At 35.0% G+C, this 16,149-nt stretch overlaps 1 protein-coding gene across 1 annotated transcript; it reads right to left on the reverse strand.

Moving 5' to 3' along the window:
- Positions 1 to 1,780: 1,780 nt before the first annotated feature.
- On the reverse strand, positions 1,781 to 15,912 carry lactbl1b (lactamase, beta-like 1b). The gene is made up of 7 exons (XM_067430812.1): positions 15,843 to 15,912; positions 13,063 to 13,213; positions 9,987 to 10,093; positions 8,554 to 8,711; positions 6,230 to 6,477; positions 4,104 to 4,209; positions 1,781 to 2,868 (listed from the first exon to the last, which is right to left on the reverse strand). The coding sequence occupies exons 1-7, from the start codon at positions 15,903 to 15,905 to the stop codon at positions 1,890 to 1,892; spliced, it is 1,812 nt and encodes a 603-aa protein (XP_067286913.1). The 5' UTR covers positions 15,906 to 15,912; the 3' UTR covers positions 1,781 to 1,889.
- Positions 15,913 to 16,149: the final 237 nt, after the last annotated feature.

A 16,149-nucleotide genomic window follows, 5' to 3' on the forward strand; every position in this document is an offset into this window, starting at 1 on the left:
TCTATCTATCTATCTATCTATCTATCTATCTATCTATCTATCTATCTGGATTGACATCCGGCCTGCACATCGTTAAAAAATAAACTGTATTACCTGTTCTATAAAATGTCCTTTTGTATTTGGACAATATCCATTAGACTGTTGTTATTCTTGTTGGGAACAAGTTGTTCTTTTGAAGTGGAAGTAGAAGTCTTGTGCCAAAGGGAGTCATCAAAAATACTCAGTGAAAATAGGACAATAAGAGCTGCATGGCACATTAATCTTTACAGACTATTATGGAGTATGTATTTTATGTTTTAATTAACTGCAGGGGCCTGTCAGAATGCTGTGTGTGGGGATTCTGCCTTAAATGTTGCAATAAGGGAGTTTTATTTGCAGATTCTAAACGTTTGTGCCAAAAGTGATTCACTAGAATTCAGTACCACGAGAAACAGAATATTTCTTGCATCTGTGATTGTAACTCTTAAACACATTGGAGAACCGTGGCTTTACATTTAAATGAAGCAATTATTATTTGCTTATTTCTTCATTTTAGTGACCTTGCCTGTTGACAGTTTAATCTAGTAGCTTCATCTTGCTGTGACATAAATGCGAGATGAGAGCTGTCTCGGGGGAGATTTTGATATCTGTAATTTATTGAACTTGAGATATAGAAGAAGAAGATAAAAGTATTAGCACCAATTTTTATATGATACAAAAATAATTGTATTCAAATAGTCATTTATTTAAATAGTGAATAGTCATTTTGCACACTCTATTAAAAATGTTTTGAATGTGTTATCTGTTATAAATTCAGTTTTAGAGGGCATTTGTCTTTCCGAATAATGTTTTCCCCCAAATCACATAATTAAGCTCCAAGTGCAGATACCCAGGGTTGATGTTGGTACATTATGTATTCATCTGAATATTGCTTATTTTATTTTTGTAAATAAATTGCCTTCAATTGCCACTGACTAAGCAGATTATGGACACAAACTCATTTGCATTTTCATAATTCCATTCTTGTCTCTCATAAAGTGAATATAATCTGTATACATATATAGTATTATTATCAGAAAAGCTTTTAAAAATTATTTTAAGAATTTATAATGAGCTTATGAATTTCGGCTTTGTCGCAGTCTATAATTCACAATCAAAATGACTCAATCATTCAATAATTTTCAGAAACTTGCACTGACCTTTTGATGATTGAATAATCTATACATTAATATTCATACATAGAATGAGATAAGGCTTATTAGGCATAAAAGACTATTTAAGCAGTAGAATTTATTTCGGAATATAATATTCAGTTGCAATGGCATAGAAAATTCAAATGTGAAACTCATTTAGTGAGGCCAATTTAGTGAAGTCTCCATAAAAGCCCATTGTTTTTATAATGTTATTTAGCTTCAAAAAGAGATAATAATAGTGTTAATAATTTAAGCTAACTGTACAAGGAAGGGTTTTATATAGAGTACCTTTTGGAAACATTAAAATATTTGCTATCACAGCAATAAATTACATTTGAAAATAAATATAAAACAGTTAATTCAATTTGTATTAATATTTCGCAATATTACAGCTTTTCTGTGTGCTTGATTAAATAAATGCAGCCTTGGTGAGACTGCTTTTAAAAACATACAAAAAAATGGAAATGTTTCCAAACTTTTGACAGGTTTTGCACAATTGCAAGTTATATAATAAAGAAGAACATGAAAATATAAGGAAATCTTTATGTACAAGGACATGTATGTGCAAAAATAGGTTATGCTTAAATTTCCTCTTAGGTTAAACAAGCTATTACATGAAAAACATTGACAGTGGTAACCATCTGTTATCATTTGACCCACTCGCCCGGATATAAAGCCCCAATGTCTCAGATCAGTTTTATGGAAACCGTTTCATCCTTAGTTAGAGAATGTGGGTCTGCGGGATATTCGAATTACATTATATGTGTTGAGCCCAGGAGCGTCGAATCCGGGAGAAACACCCTTCTTGTCAAAGACATAAAAGTTAAAAAGCTGCCCGTCTTGGGATTCGAGTGACACGGATGCTGTGTTGACACGCAGCACACAAGGATATTCTTTCTCGAACACAACTCTAAAGACTCGGTCCACTAAGTAATTCAATTTTATGGTCCGGTACCGCTCAGGGATGAGATCTTCAATTTGAGGTCCAAACTGCTGCATGATCAAGACACCATCTGGCCCAGCTTTAATCTCATAAAAAGTGATGTTGCCGTAAGTGTAAAAGCCCACATAGGGAGAAGGATTGGGGGGAGGAATAAGAAACCGCTTGGCCTCCCTGAAGGCCCTTTCCATGGCAGGAATGATGTACGAGTAAGCCTTTGACACTATATCCTGGTTCTGTGGTCGTGTGCCGGCCATCAGCACTACCAAGCCTAGCTTAAGCCGAGGCACCAGAGAGAATGTTGCGGAATAGCCGTCCAGATCGCCATCTTTGCGTAGCACCTCATATCCCATCTGTTCGTTTACTTCCCACGGCGTCCCGGTGCGATTGGCGAAGTAGTCTTTGTCGCAGCGGAACACAGGGGTTAGCATAATTTTTAAGGTGTCAGGCTCCAATAGCTTGCGGTGATAGGCTCCCAGCAACATCATGGATAACTTAGCCATGTCAGCAGCCGTCGAATACATCTGGCCCGAGGGCCGGTACCACCCCAAGTCATAAAGTGGCGCCGCTTGGCCACTGGAGTACACACCAACACCCATTTGACTTTGGATACCAGGGTTGATGTCAAACCCGGTGTCCTCCATTCCCAACCTGCCCAGAATGTTATCTGTGACCCATCGCTGGTAATTAACACCCACAACTCTTTCAGACAGGACATGGGCAAGCAAAGAGAAGGCCAAATTGCTGTAGTGACATCTAACAGAGAAAAGGGAAGAGAAGAGTATGTTATAGTCAAACCAAAAGTTATTCAGACGCCAGAATTTTCTTTTTTTTTTACTAGTGGGTGCAGGATACTTCAGTAAATTTATGTGTGAGGATAGCAAAATAAAGTAAACTGTGCCATATGATACCCAAAAAAATGTCTTCATACAGTGAACCAGTAATATGTAAAAAATGATTCAGACAGTTTGGCCTGGCCATGTTTTGCGTAAGCATTTTTCTTAAATTGCTAATGCAATGTTTTACACCACAGACTGAACAAAATCAAGCATTGCTCTGTAATTGGTTGACCTAAATGTGTATTTTCAAATTGTGTACTTAAACTTAAAGGGTTAGTTCACCCAAAAATAAAATTGATGTTATTAATGACCCTAATATCGTTCCACACCCGTAAGACCTCCGTTCATCTTCGGGAACGCAGTTTAAGATATTTTATATTAGTTCGAGAGCTTTTCTGTTCCTTCAATGAAAGTGTTTGCACACTATACTGTCCCTTTCCAGAAATGTTATTAAAACATCATAAAAGTAGTCCATATGTGACATCAATGCTGAATAAAGTCATAGTTTTTGTTATTTTTTAACCAAAATGTATTTTCGATGCTACAAGAGATTCTAATGAACTAACTGATGTCACATATGGACTACTTTGTTTTTATTACCTTTCTGGAAAGGGACAGTATAGTGTGCAAACACTTTCATTGAACACTTTCACTTAAACTGTGTCTGAAGATGAACGGAGGTTTTACGAGTGTGGAACGACATTAGGGTGAGTCATTAATGACATCAATTTCATTTTTGGGTGAACTAACCCTTTAACAGCTGACAGCTGACTGGTTGATTGTAATCCATTACCTTTTTATCAAAGTTATCTATTATTACAAGACATTATCAAGATGAATTTGTTCTGACACAGTTTAACTGAGTCCTTTCATATTTTATTAAATGATAGTGAATAAACTGTGATAATGTGAGAAAATGTTGAAAGTGTCTGAATACATTTTGGTTTGACTATGTATTCTTTTTTACCTCAAAGGCAAGTTATTAGGAGACAACAATAAAGTTTTTATCATTGTTGTCATGGATATGATGCAAAGCATTTCCATAAAAATAAAAGAAATTGAGACGTACACAAAATGAGGTTCATTTAAAGTAAATGACAGGAACATATATACTGTTACATAAATCAGCTAAATTAATGTGGCGGAACTCACTTGGTTCCTGGGTCTGCGACGAGCACATCATCTTGCAGGAGGCTGATTGCAGCCCTGGTCTTCCCTTTCCACAGCAAGTTAGTTCCACGAAGTCTTCGGGGTAGACCTGCAAAAAATACAGAATGGAGAATAATGCTTGTGTTGTTTTTATATCATGTATGTAATGTAATTACTCTTAATAAAAGAGTAAATAAAAAAAGAGTACTCTTAATAAAGAAAATTTGCTTCAATCATCTAAAGATTTTCAGGTAAGGGAAATTCATCTTTTTTTAAAGGGGTCAAAACACTTTCAGAACACAAAACTTTCTCCACAGAAAGTGTATTGACAGTTACAACCTATATTGGAGTCAAAAAGCAGAAGCTTACGAGGAAGTGCATGGGCAAGAAGGCTTTTATACTAGAGTTTTCAATGCACATCAGCTGGCCTGTTTCATTTAGAGTATACTTAGTTTTTTTTTATGTGACATTTTTATCAGTCAGAATTTAGATATAGTGCAGACACTTGACTGGACCAAGAGTTTCACACAAGTCCTGAAAAGGGAAGTCAAAGCGTTTTGATCGCCCCAGGTGGTTAGTTTCAGTATAGGTCATAAATCCCACCCTCTTCCTGTAATTGAATGGGACTTCAGACAAAATAATTTATTAAATTACACTTCAAATAATCCCCCCCCCCCCCCCCCCCAATGATAGTGTCTGTCATTGTTGGTAATTTTTAATCACACTGATGTAAGTTCAAGTGTTCATTTGAAATAAGTTTAGGTTTAGTTAGTTATTTAACTAAAACCAAAAACAGGTGGGTGTGACATCATGATTGACAGCTGAGATTGGCAGCTTCACTATAGACTTTTTTCTGTATGTTTGGGAGAAGATTGTTGACCTCTTATGTTCAATTTGAATATACATAGAAAGGTTATGCGTTTGGCTGGAGAATGTGATTTCACCAAGTAGAACAAGTTTCAGGATCATCATTTTAATCAACCAAAAAGATTTGAGGGATATGTTTACAGTAAATATCAGGTTTAGTCTTATAACAAGCGCTATGGTCTCCTTCACTATTCTTACTCACCCATTACTTCCCTCTGATTTTAGGAACAAGTTATGGGAAGGGTTTGGACTATGTTTTTGAATGGGAATGTTGTCCCAGGATCAACAAAATACATTGATCAAGGAACATCTCACTTGAAAAAATAATGCACATCTTTATCCTGTTCAAAAGTTTTTACCTCTATTAATGCACTGTGTTACTCGTTTCCTTCTAGAGCATCAGTGAATGTTTGAGTACATCAGATGTCCTCAGTGTTAAAAGATGGATCTCAAAATTATTCAGTCACTGCTGGAAAGGGTTAAAAGGATGCTAACGATGCTGGAAAACTGAAGAATTTGCAGGACCTGAAGGATTTTTCTGAAGAACATTGGGCAGTTAAACTACTTCGGACAAACATAGCTCAAGAACAACCATCAGAAGAAGAAAAAAACCCCAGCTGTGGATCACCCAGGGAAAGAAACACGGAATTAAGAATCAAGGGTTTGTAAACTTTTGAACAGGGTCATTTTTATAAATTCAATTTTTTTTTGTCAAGTGGACTATTTGTAAACATCTTTTACGCAACATATCTTATTCAGGAGAGTACTAAAAAAAAGAACATGCATTTTGTATGATCCAGTTCATCTGATAATGAAAATAATTAACATTTTGCAGATTCTGCAAGGTGTGTATGTAAAATTGAGCACAACTGTATTTCTGTTATGTGTTCTTGTGTCACATTTGTACAGTAAAGACTGTACATTTTCTGTACTAAAAGGATTAAACTTTAGTGAGGACAATAAATCACACACATTAAGTAGGAGAAGGCGTATATGGTTACTTTAATTACTGTTTAATAGCAATAGAAGCATTTTGCTTTCAATTCTGAGCTCTCGAGTTTGTTCCATTAAATTGTCAATGTTTACCAAGCACCAGCAATTTAGGTCAATCAGCGGCTCCACCGCTGAGTTCAAAGAAATATTCATTTTGACCTGCTGCTATGGTTATTAAATGCTGTGGACAGACACTGTTATTTCAACTCTCAATGATTGTGCAACCATGGAATTGCTTCTTGGCACAAAACTGGAAGGTGGGAACTTACCAGAAAGCTGGCTGGCCATTCTCCTTAATGTTACCGAGGATGATCTGATTTGAACCTCACCACTGTCAAGGAATATCAGCCCATCTGTGACGTATTTCAGCTCAGAGTCTCTGCTTTTGCCCAGAGGGTTTTTAATGGTGAAGTTGTCCACATACTTCTCCAGGGGGTCATCCAGGGAGCCCACCTTGCCGTCTTCCCACAAACGATACAGCATCAGAGTCGGAAAGATCTTGGATACACTGGCAATCCTACAGAAGGGACGACCACACAGCAGTTTCTTTATTCAAATGAACAAGATTTTTATTATTTATGGAAACAGTTAGAGAAAATGTCAGCTCTTGCATTTGCGTTGGAAGCATTGGAAGCAATGAAATTTAATTATTAATCATGAAAATGCAATCAAATGGTCTGACATCAAGTGAAGTATTATACTACTTTAAACATCAAAGGATGTCATCAACAGAACCGTAGCTGTATTTCTAAACCTGTGTATTTCAATAAAAATGTCATAATTCCAAATGGTTTTGCCATCATATGTCTTGCTGGCTTTGTATGCTCCTGACTTGTTTAGTTTGCATTGTCTGCCGTTGATTGACTGGCCAACCCAGTGTGTGCGTCAGAACACGATACTAAGACTGGCCTTGAGTAGTTTATGAGCTCAATCTCAGCCTTTTGAACTATGAAACAGCATGCCCTCATAAATCCCACATTCAAGCACATTGAAATGTCATAAAACTAGTCTACAATTCATTACAGAGCCTTGAAAACAGTAGCTGAGTTGTGTACAAGCAGCTGCAGCTAGAATCAGAGAAAAACAGCTCCGTCACATTAACAGGACTGTATATTAGAAGAAAGAAGTGCCTGTATATTATTTTCAAGATCTGATCAAACAAGCAGCTCATCATCTGTATTCAAGACCACACCATGCAACTGCTAACCCTCAGGAAGACCTTTGGAAATAATCTGGCCTAAACACAGCACAGCATTATACAGTCCATGGATAGGTTTTAAAAACCAAATATGGATATATGTGTTTGTCATTGTACATTAACTGTATAAATGCGGTCTGTAGTTTAGATAGAAAAAAGGTATATTATTATGATCCATGGAGTAGATGTAAGTTTCTTTTGAATATATAATGTACATAATAACATGATATAGATTGGCAGAACATGCCCATTCCTCAGTCTGTTTGAAACATAATCCTGGAAACAGGCATGCAGAACATAATTGTGGTGAGGTGGACGAGTGAGCGAGAGACATAGGAGAAGCGAGCGAGACCAGGGCGTGATGGCGAATGAGCGTCACCTGCGAGTCCTCTCATGAGGGAGCTCGGAGACATATAAGGACGAGCGACACCAGTGAAGGACGAGAGAGGACCAGGCCTGGATTTTGAGTTGTGTTTTGTTTACTCTTTATTATGTGTGTGCGGGCAGCCTTCTGTAAGGAGCTGCCTGCATTACTTTCGTTTAGTTTATTTATTTTAAACTAAAAGGGGTTGATTGTTCGCCTGTTCCCACCTCTTTCTTTCCCATATTTATGAACTTCGTTAAAAAAATTAACAAGTATTTAGCTATCTCTGCTCAATTCATTATGTTTTAATTTGCCATATTCTGCAAAAAGGAAGAAGTAGTGTTGGAAAAAGTAGAACTTGGTTCTGTTTCATAATCAGAATAAGAATTAGCTTTATTGGCAAGTATATTTACACACACAATATATTTGTCTTAAGAGCTACTCTGTTATATAATCCACTAATAAATATAAATATAATATATATATAATATAAGGAGCCTTCAATGCAGAAAAAGCACAGCGACATAGGGAGGACGCAGTAAAAAAAGAGAATATAACACAAAAGTGGATTTGTGCCTCCATAAAAATATATATATATATTTCTCATTTTCTATCATTCTATCAGACATTTTTTTATGTAAGAAGTGGATTCTGGCTGATTAAATCAATCTAGGCACACAATTGGCCTCTAAATGTGGAAAAGTGTGCTTGTTTCATCAATGAAAAATGTGTGGCTCTTAGCTGATGATGCTTGAATAATTGCAGCTATATGGGTCCAAATCAAGGACCCTCGAGGGCAGGGGGGGAAAGCACACAGACATTTAATTGGCAATTATGATAATGTCACCCTCTCCATGCCACTCTCCTTCATGTGAGGGCGATTTGTGTGCTATGCAGAGAAAAGTTTATCATATCTCCTGTCAACCTGTATAAGCAAGTATTTTGAATGCAATGTCCAAATAATGTATAAAATATAAATAATATAAAGTATAATATATATATATATATATATATAAAGACATATAATGTACCTGTAAATGGTGTATTCATTTGGTGGTGCAGAGTTCGGATCACTGCCATTTTTCTTGCCGAAGTTCCCAGTCCACAGCACAGTGTCATTGTAAGTAACAATAGCTGACAATGAGGGCAAACTGATGGGGTTGATGCTATTGCGTAGCAGTGCGTCAACCTAGACGAATGGCAATACATCATTAAATTAATTTATATGGTAATGATTTGTTGGAATACACCCAATCGTTTGAGGTCAGAATGGTTTGAAGTCTCTTATGCTCACCAAGGCTGCATTCATTTGTGGATTATTATTACAATTTTAAATTTTCAGCATCATTACTCCAGTCTTCAGTGTCACATGATCCTTCAGACATCATTCTGATATGCTGAGTTCTTATTATTGTCAATGTTGAAAACAGCTGTGCTGCTTTAATATTATTGTGAAATTTTTTTAAGATCCATTAATAAATTGAAAGGTCAGAAGAAAAGCATTTTTTTTAATTGTAATCTTTTGTAACATTATAAACATTTTTACTGTTACATTTGATACAAATATATGCATCCTTGCTGAATAAAAGTATCTTAATGACCTAAAACATTTGAACAGTAGTACAGTCTATGCTTATGGTGGTGACAAGTATAATACATTCATATGTTGATTTCCCTAAAATATCAGGGTGTGGATATTAAAACAATGCTCTGTTAGCATGCTGACCAGCTGAGCTCAACCAATAGCATTAGACTGAGGTGCGACTTTCTGTTGGACTGACCAATGGCAGATGGGGAAAGTCTTCAGGAAACTTGTGTGTAAACTGTCACTATTAGCAATTCGATTGGTGTTAGTGGCACAGAAATTACTTAATTTCTTTAATATTGAGAGCATTTTTTATTCATTCAAATCACATTCTGAGTCATCAAACTGATACCAGCTGAACTGCTATATATTTTTCAACCATAATTAAAATGAATATTTAGTAACCATGTTTTTGTCTTAATAATGAGTGAAACTACTCAAGGATTATTGTGTGGCTCTCTCTGATTAATTAAGCTGTTTATTACAGCTGACATTTTCATTTCATTCCATGCAACAGATTTTTAAGGTGGCGGTACATTACTTTTACCACCGCTCTCAAGAATGACGGTCTTATATGCTGTTAACTGCCAACAGATTGAGGAACAGCATTTATAAACTGGGCTACTTCCAGCCAAGGGTTTTGCTGTAATGGTATCTAGAGAGCGATTGGACATTTTGAAATCATGGCATAATAAATATAAGTGGACTTGAGTTATGGAATAAAGAGAAAGAAGTTAGCTGTCTTAATCCTGAAATACAAAATCATTAAAAAAAGTAAAATCAAGACATTTCATTATTGTTTCATGCCATTTCAGTGGTTTGAAAAGAGTTATATACACAATTTGATTACGGTTTAGTGTTCAATCTTCACATGCTTACTTTCTCAAGCGCCTCCTTCAAAGTGGGGATGGGGTGTTCCAGAGGTGTGGGCTCCGGGAACCGAGGGCACATTCTCACAGATTTGGATCTTTCCCTGGAATTTTCATCTTAAAAATGGGCACACAGTTATACATACATATAAAAAAAGTGAAATGCTACAAATTCTCAGTTTATTTAGACTTTGATATTGTATTTGCAGTGTCCTGTGATTTGTAGTCCCTTTTTAGCTCTTTTATGTCAGTGGTTCCCCTGATTATGTCTGCAGAGCTGAACCTGAAATCTCCCCCAAACCCTCAGTCACTATTCCCTATATTAATCCACTAATGCAGTTCACTTGAAGAAGTGAATGAAAACGAGTGAGCGAATTCGTACAGCCGTTGAGCGTCAGCTGTACATTCATCACTGCATTGCAATGTGGGATTGAATGAGTGCAATCAATAACGTCCACCAACGTCAACTACTACAAATGGATATCCACTTCAATAATTTCCTATTTGAAGGTATAGGGGCGATTTCGGATTCAGCCCAGGTGTTTCTTGCTTCCCCTTGCTATCTTGTTAGCTTTCCTGCATATACATACCCCAGTGTTTCCTTTGTTCAGTATCTGATGTTGTCTATTGTGGATGTGTAGCATACATTGTTTCAGTTCTGTTTAACCCGTCTTGCCCCTTGTCTAGATTTACTCTGTTTCTGTTTTTTGTTAATAAACTTCTATGTTGTACTAGCGTCCTACTCTTCGTGTTTTCAGAAGTTTCAAGGGAATGACAAGGAACAGGTGTTTTTATGAATGACTGTGGCAACAAACAAGGGGAACCAATGAAACAATAGGGCTGCAAAGGGACTAGAAAACTAGACAGAGGAATCTAGAAATAAAACAGAAAAGTCTAAACAAACAGGGAACATGTAACATGAATGGTGCATAGGAACACCTGTAGAGGGGTGAAATTAATTAACATTAATTTAAGCGATTATAATCATGCACCCGATGTGAATTCAATTAAAACCTTTACTGATTATTTTTGAGCCCACTTACAAAATAATAAGCCCTACTTTAATTTCCAAAGCAGAATGAATGTTAACAGAGACAAATGTTCGCATTAATATATTTTGTTATTGATTTGTGCTAAATATATGTTTCAGTGGTTCGAAAAGATTTACATACATGATTTGATTATGCAACATGTAAATCAAATGAGGATAGATATTTCAGGATAAAATTCAGGCCATTATGTGGGTTGAAGAAATGCATCTTTATAAAGTGAGAGAACTTAACAGAGGTATATTTTCTAATAATAAACTACAAATGCTGTCTGTTTTTTATTTTTAGCACTGAATCACTAAAGGAATTATGCAAAGCAGAAGTGTTTCTTTTTTTTTTTTTTTAGCAATGAATCACTAAAGGAGACTTTTTATGTAAAGCAGACAATAGACATTAAATTAGTGCTCACTGCAAGTGATTGCATGCTGCAATTATCCATCTTGTAGGGCAGTTTTTAGTGTGAGGTTGTGGAAGACTCAAGGATAAGCCAAAATATAAAGATAAAATAAATAAATAAACACTATAATAAGTCAAATTAGGATCCACAATATGTTGGTACCATACTTTCTCAGAAAAAAGGTAACAAAGATATCACTGGGCCAGAGCACCTAAAGTTTGTACCTAAAGAGTGCATATAAGTACTTTAAAGGTACATATTAGTACAAAAAGTTAACATATTACTATCTAACTAGATCCTTTTTATACCATCCCAGTGACAGATTTTTGTATTTTTTGTACAATTTGTTGTGTATTGATTATCATCTGATTTCAGTGATTTTTTTAAGCTATCAGTCAAAATTAGAATATTTAATTGTGCATGCTCATTACTCTATTTTAACATTTAGATTAACTTTGCCTTCATCTAATGCTCACTTAATTTTTCTTGATGAACACTAATATTTTCATAACATTGTTAAATGAAATCTTAAAGTAAATATTCATTTTAATTGTGTATATTATAATGTTGTGATGCTTAAATTCAGTTGCAGCATGTAAAATTATTGATTGTATTATATTTTTAATTTATTTAGACAAAATACAAATATATATATATATATATATATATATATATATATATATATATATATATATATATATTCTAATTTCTATTCACATTTTAAATGAGCTGTTCACTTTTATATATTCAGTGTTTTTTGTATTACTTTCTACTTTTTTTAATATTGCTATTTAGGTTTAATTTTAATTTCAGTTTAGGTACTAATATACATTTATATTTCATTTTTGCATTATTTTAAATGCTCTCAGAAAGAAAAAAAAGATACAAAAGTTGAGAAAGTACACTTTCAAAAATGTACACCTTTGTACCTAAAGAGTCTTTAGTACCTCAAAGCTACATATTAGTGCCTAAATTGTATATATTTTAGCCTTTTTAAAGGGTACCGGCCCAGTGAATCAACAAAAATTTTTTAGTTAACGATATTAACCCTGTTCGATGCACACTGGATCAGTGATAACCCAGTGCACATAGCTCCAGGTTAAACTGGGGTGTGGTTTAGTGATGGTTTAGTTCAACTCATTATGTAATGACCTGTGGTCTGTAGATTAAGAAGGACATAAATATGTAGCTCCACTGCACCTTCACCTAGAAAGTCTTCCATCTTTAGCATTCTAAATCAATCCCCACTCACAGAGAGAGAGCAGGTAATAGGATGTACTAATCACACCTTGTGTAACCTCTAAGACAGACACCATGTCTGACACCAAGCCAGACATATTTTGGTCACATTTTAAGATTAGTGTCCAATTCTCACTATTAATTAACTTTTCACTATGATTTTTGCCTCAATAAACATATTATTAGTTAGTTGTTAAGTTTAAGTATTGAGTTGGATTAAGGGGTGTAGAATATGCTCATGCAGAATAAGGCATTATTATGTGCTTTATAAGTACTAAAAAACAGCCAAAATCCAAGTAATATGCATGCTAATAAGCAAGTTAATAGTAAATATTTAAAAGTTCAAAGGTGCGACTGAATGCTTTCATACAGAAGAAGTATTCTTTGGACAACTCACTCACCTGTTAATAACTTGGGCAGCTGGTACTGCCAAATGAAGCAAGCGGTCATGATGATGGACAGCAGCAAGAAAAAGATCAGGCCCAGTTGGGTCCATTTCACCTTCATCTTGCTGGTTTTGGTTAAACCGTCTATGGCAAGTGCTGGCGTTGGCTTTAAAAAGTGATCAAAACATAAATGAATTATATTCATTTATAAACATTATAAACAACTTATTATCAAAGTTGAAAACAGTAGTGCTGGTTAACATTTTTGTGGAAACTGTGATACACTACTGTTTAAAAGTTAAGATTGATCTTCTTTTAAAAATATTCATTTATATTTTTTAATAAACAAGGATACATTACATTTGCATTATACATTTATATTGTATTATAAATAAACGCCTTTCAAGCAACCATATATATATATATATAATAAATCAACGTTGATGGTAATAAAAAGAACAATTAATAAAAATTGAGCAACAATAATATCTGAGCACTAAATCAGCAATGATTTCTGAAGGATCATGTGACTCTAAAGACTGAAGTTACGGCTTTGCCATCATAGGAATGAATTACATTTTTAAATAGAAAATGGCTCCACAAAGCTTTGAATCATAATTAAAAAGGAAGATGCATTTTCTCAGTGCAATCAATCAAAATTCCATAATACATGAGAAAATGAAGCACAGTGTGGCTCCTCCATTCTTTATGCTGTGAGTCATTCAAAGTATTATAATTTATGACTGCAAGAAAAAGAAAGCCAAACAATCAAAAATAAAATTGAAAAAAGCTAGCCAATGAGAACAAATTATGTTGTAAAACCTCCAAGTAGTTGCTGACCATGTCTCTTCACAACAAGAATTAATAATATAAGGAACTCACCACACATAAATCTCCATTTGTTCTATTGTGACTATATATAGTTCTATCTCAATTAGTTGTTCTAATCCAAAAGTGTGAAGATTTTGAATGGAATTCCTCCTCTTCCAAATTGGAAAACTGCATGGCAATTACAACCGAGATAGCACTGGGTAAACACAGACCTGACTCCTGCCATCTCCACACTGACTGTAGCATAATCCTGGCCGCCAGATTCCCTTTGACAATTCAATTTCCTCTCCCACCACAGCGCCTGACCTGACATCATAATCCCAAGATTTACCCCTCTAAACCCCATCAGAGCAGGGCGGTTCTTTATCTTAATCCCAGAAATCAATTCACTTGGCTGCGGTTTCCCGTTTTTTGTGCTCCAAACTACCAGACTTCCAATGCAAAGAGAATCAAACTTCAAATATCATGGAATTTTTCAGCGTCACAAGACTACAGATGAAAAAAACATGTCAGACTTCATCTTGCAAGAGCATTTCATCCCATAAAGTGAACGACGACAAGGAAACATGCCCGAGGGGACCGCAGGATAGGTTATATAAGGGACAAAAGGATATACAGTTCTGGAAAAAATTAAGAGACCACTTAATATGGATTTCTCAATGTTAAGTGGTCTCTTATTTTTTTCCAGAGCTGTATGTGCTGTTTTTTTAAAAGCCCAACATTTGGGTCACACATCATTTACATTTACCACTAGACATCTTTTAACAGATATTCTCTAACACAGGTCTTAACAGGCCATTAGCAGGTGCTAAATCTACACTACTGTACTCCACTCATCTAAAGACCCTGACATGTGACTCTTATAGGAGCCTGTGATTGGACCATCTGACCTGGAGGTAGAGCTAAACATTGGGATTAACAGGAACAGCAGGGTTTGCCAGCAGAATGAAAGAAAGCCCCATCACTTATAAATTCTCAGCTGTGAGATTACTGGAGTTTCAGTGTAGCACTGATATTTACAGCAAATTATATATATAAATAGTGTATATATATATATATATATATATATATATATATATATATATATATATATATATATATATATATATATATATATATATACACACACACACTAGCTTTGTCATAAGGGTGATTTCTCTTAACAATAAAATTAGATTTTTTTATATGCTTTCATCCAAAATTAATACATTTCTCATATTTTCATATGAGAAATGTCTCTTAAAAAAAATTATGTCAAATAATCCAGTTAAAATGTATACAAAAAAAACAACATCCTTTGTCCTGCGGGCAATAATAATAATAATAAACATAATAATAATAATAAAAAATTGGAAAAAAAAATACAATATTATTTAAAAAATACAATATTAAAAATTACAACTTTTTATAAAAATAAAGAGCTCATATTAATTAGGACCTTGTTCTCTTACTAGTGAAATTACAGAAAAAAAACAGCACCTGCACAATGCATTTTAATGCGCTGAACAAATGCGGCAGTCGTGTTTAAGTCTCACAGTGTCAGATGATCCAGTTAAAGCTAAAAAAAATTGTTCTGCCACTGTCATGTAATAATATAAAGCAAGAAAATTCATATTCTGAGGAATAATGAGAGAGACTGCGTAACTGGTGCAGCATCACAGCTAGTGAGTTGATCAGTGAGTGAATCAAAAGGGATTGCTAATGGGATGAGAGTGAAACACACTGTGAGCCTCACACGCACACTCGCACAAAAATATAAGCACAGATGGTCATGAACTAAATAATGATGCGTCAAAGGATTAGTACATAGCTTGTGACTCAACAAGAGAAGCCATAATCTAATTGTTTAGTCTTTGCTGTTTACTTTTTAGAGAAGGATTTGTGTTTTTTATTTAGCCTTGTACAATTTCTCTGCAGAGGAAAATATGGTTGGGCTGTGAAACTGAAGTGTGTATGGAGATTACCTGGGGCTGGACTCCATCCACAGATGTCTCCCTCAGGACCACCTTGCTCCCCGTCTCTCCCATGTTTACTCTACCAAAGCGGAAAATACAAGACAATTCACTTGTTCTGTCAAAATACATGGAAAAAGAGGCATAGATCTCATTTCAGTTTAGGGTGGGAGAACAAACGTGAGGGTTTCTGCATAGGGCAATGATTTGATGCTCTTTTTTAATCTATTAACTTATTCGAAAATACATAGAAATTCATCATACAATCACATGAATAAATCTCTACAATTATTAGTATATTGTTAATTTCTAAATTAAA

The sequence above is a fragment of the Pseudorasbora parva genome, chromosome 22, assembly GCF_024679245.1.
Source record: "Pseudorasbora parva isolate DD20220531a chromosome 22, ASM2467924v1, whole genome shotgun sequence".
In the NCBI taxonomy this organism is placed as follows: Eukaryota; Metazoa; Chordata; class Actinopteri; order Cypriniformes; family Gobionidae; genus Pseudorasbora; species Pseudorasbora parva.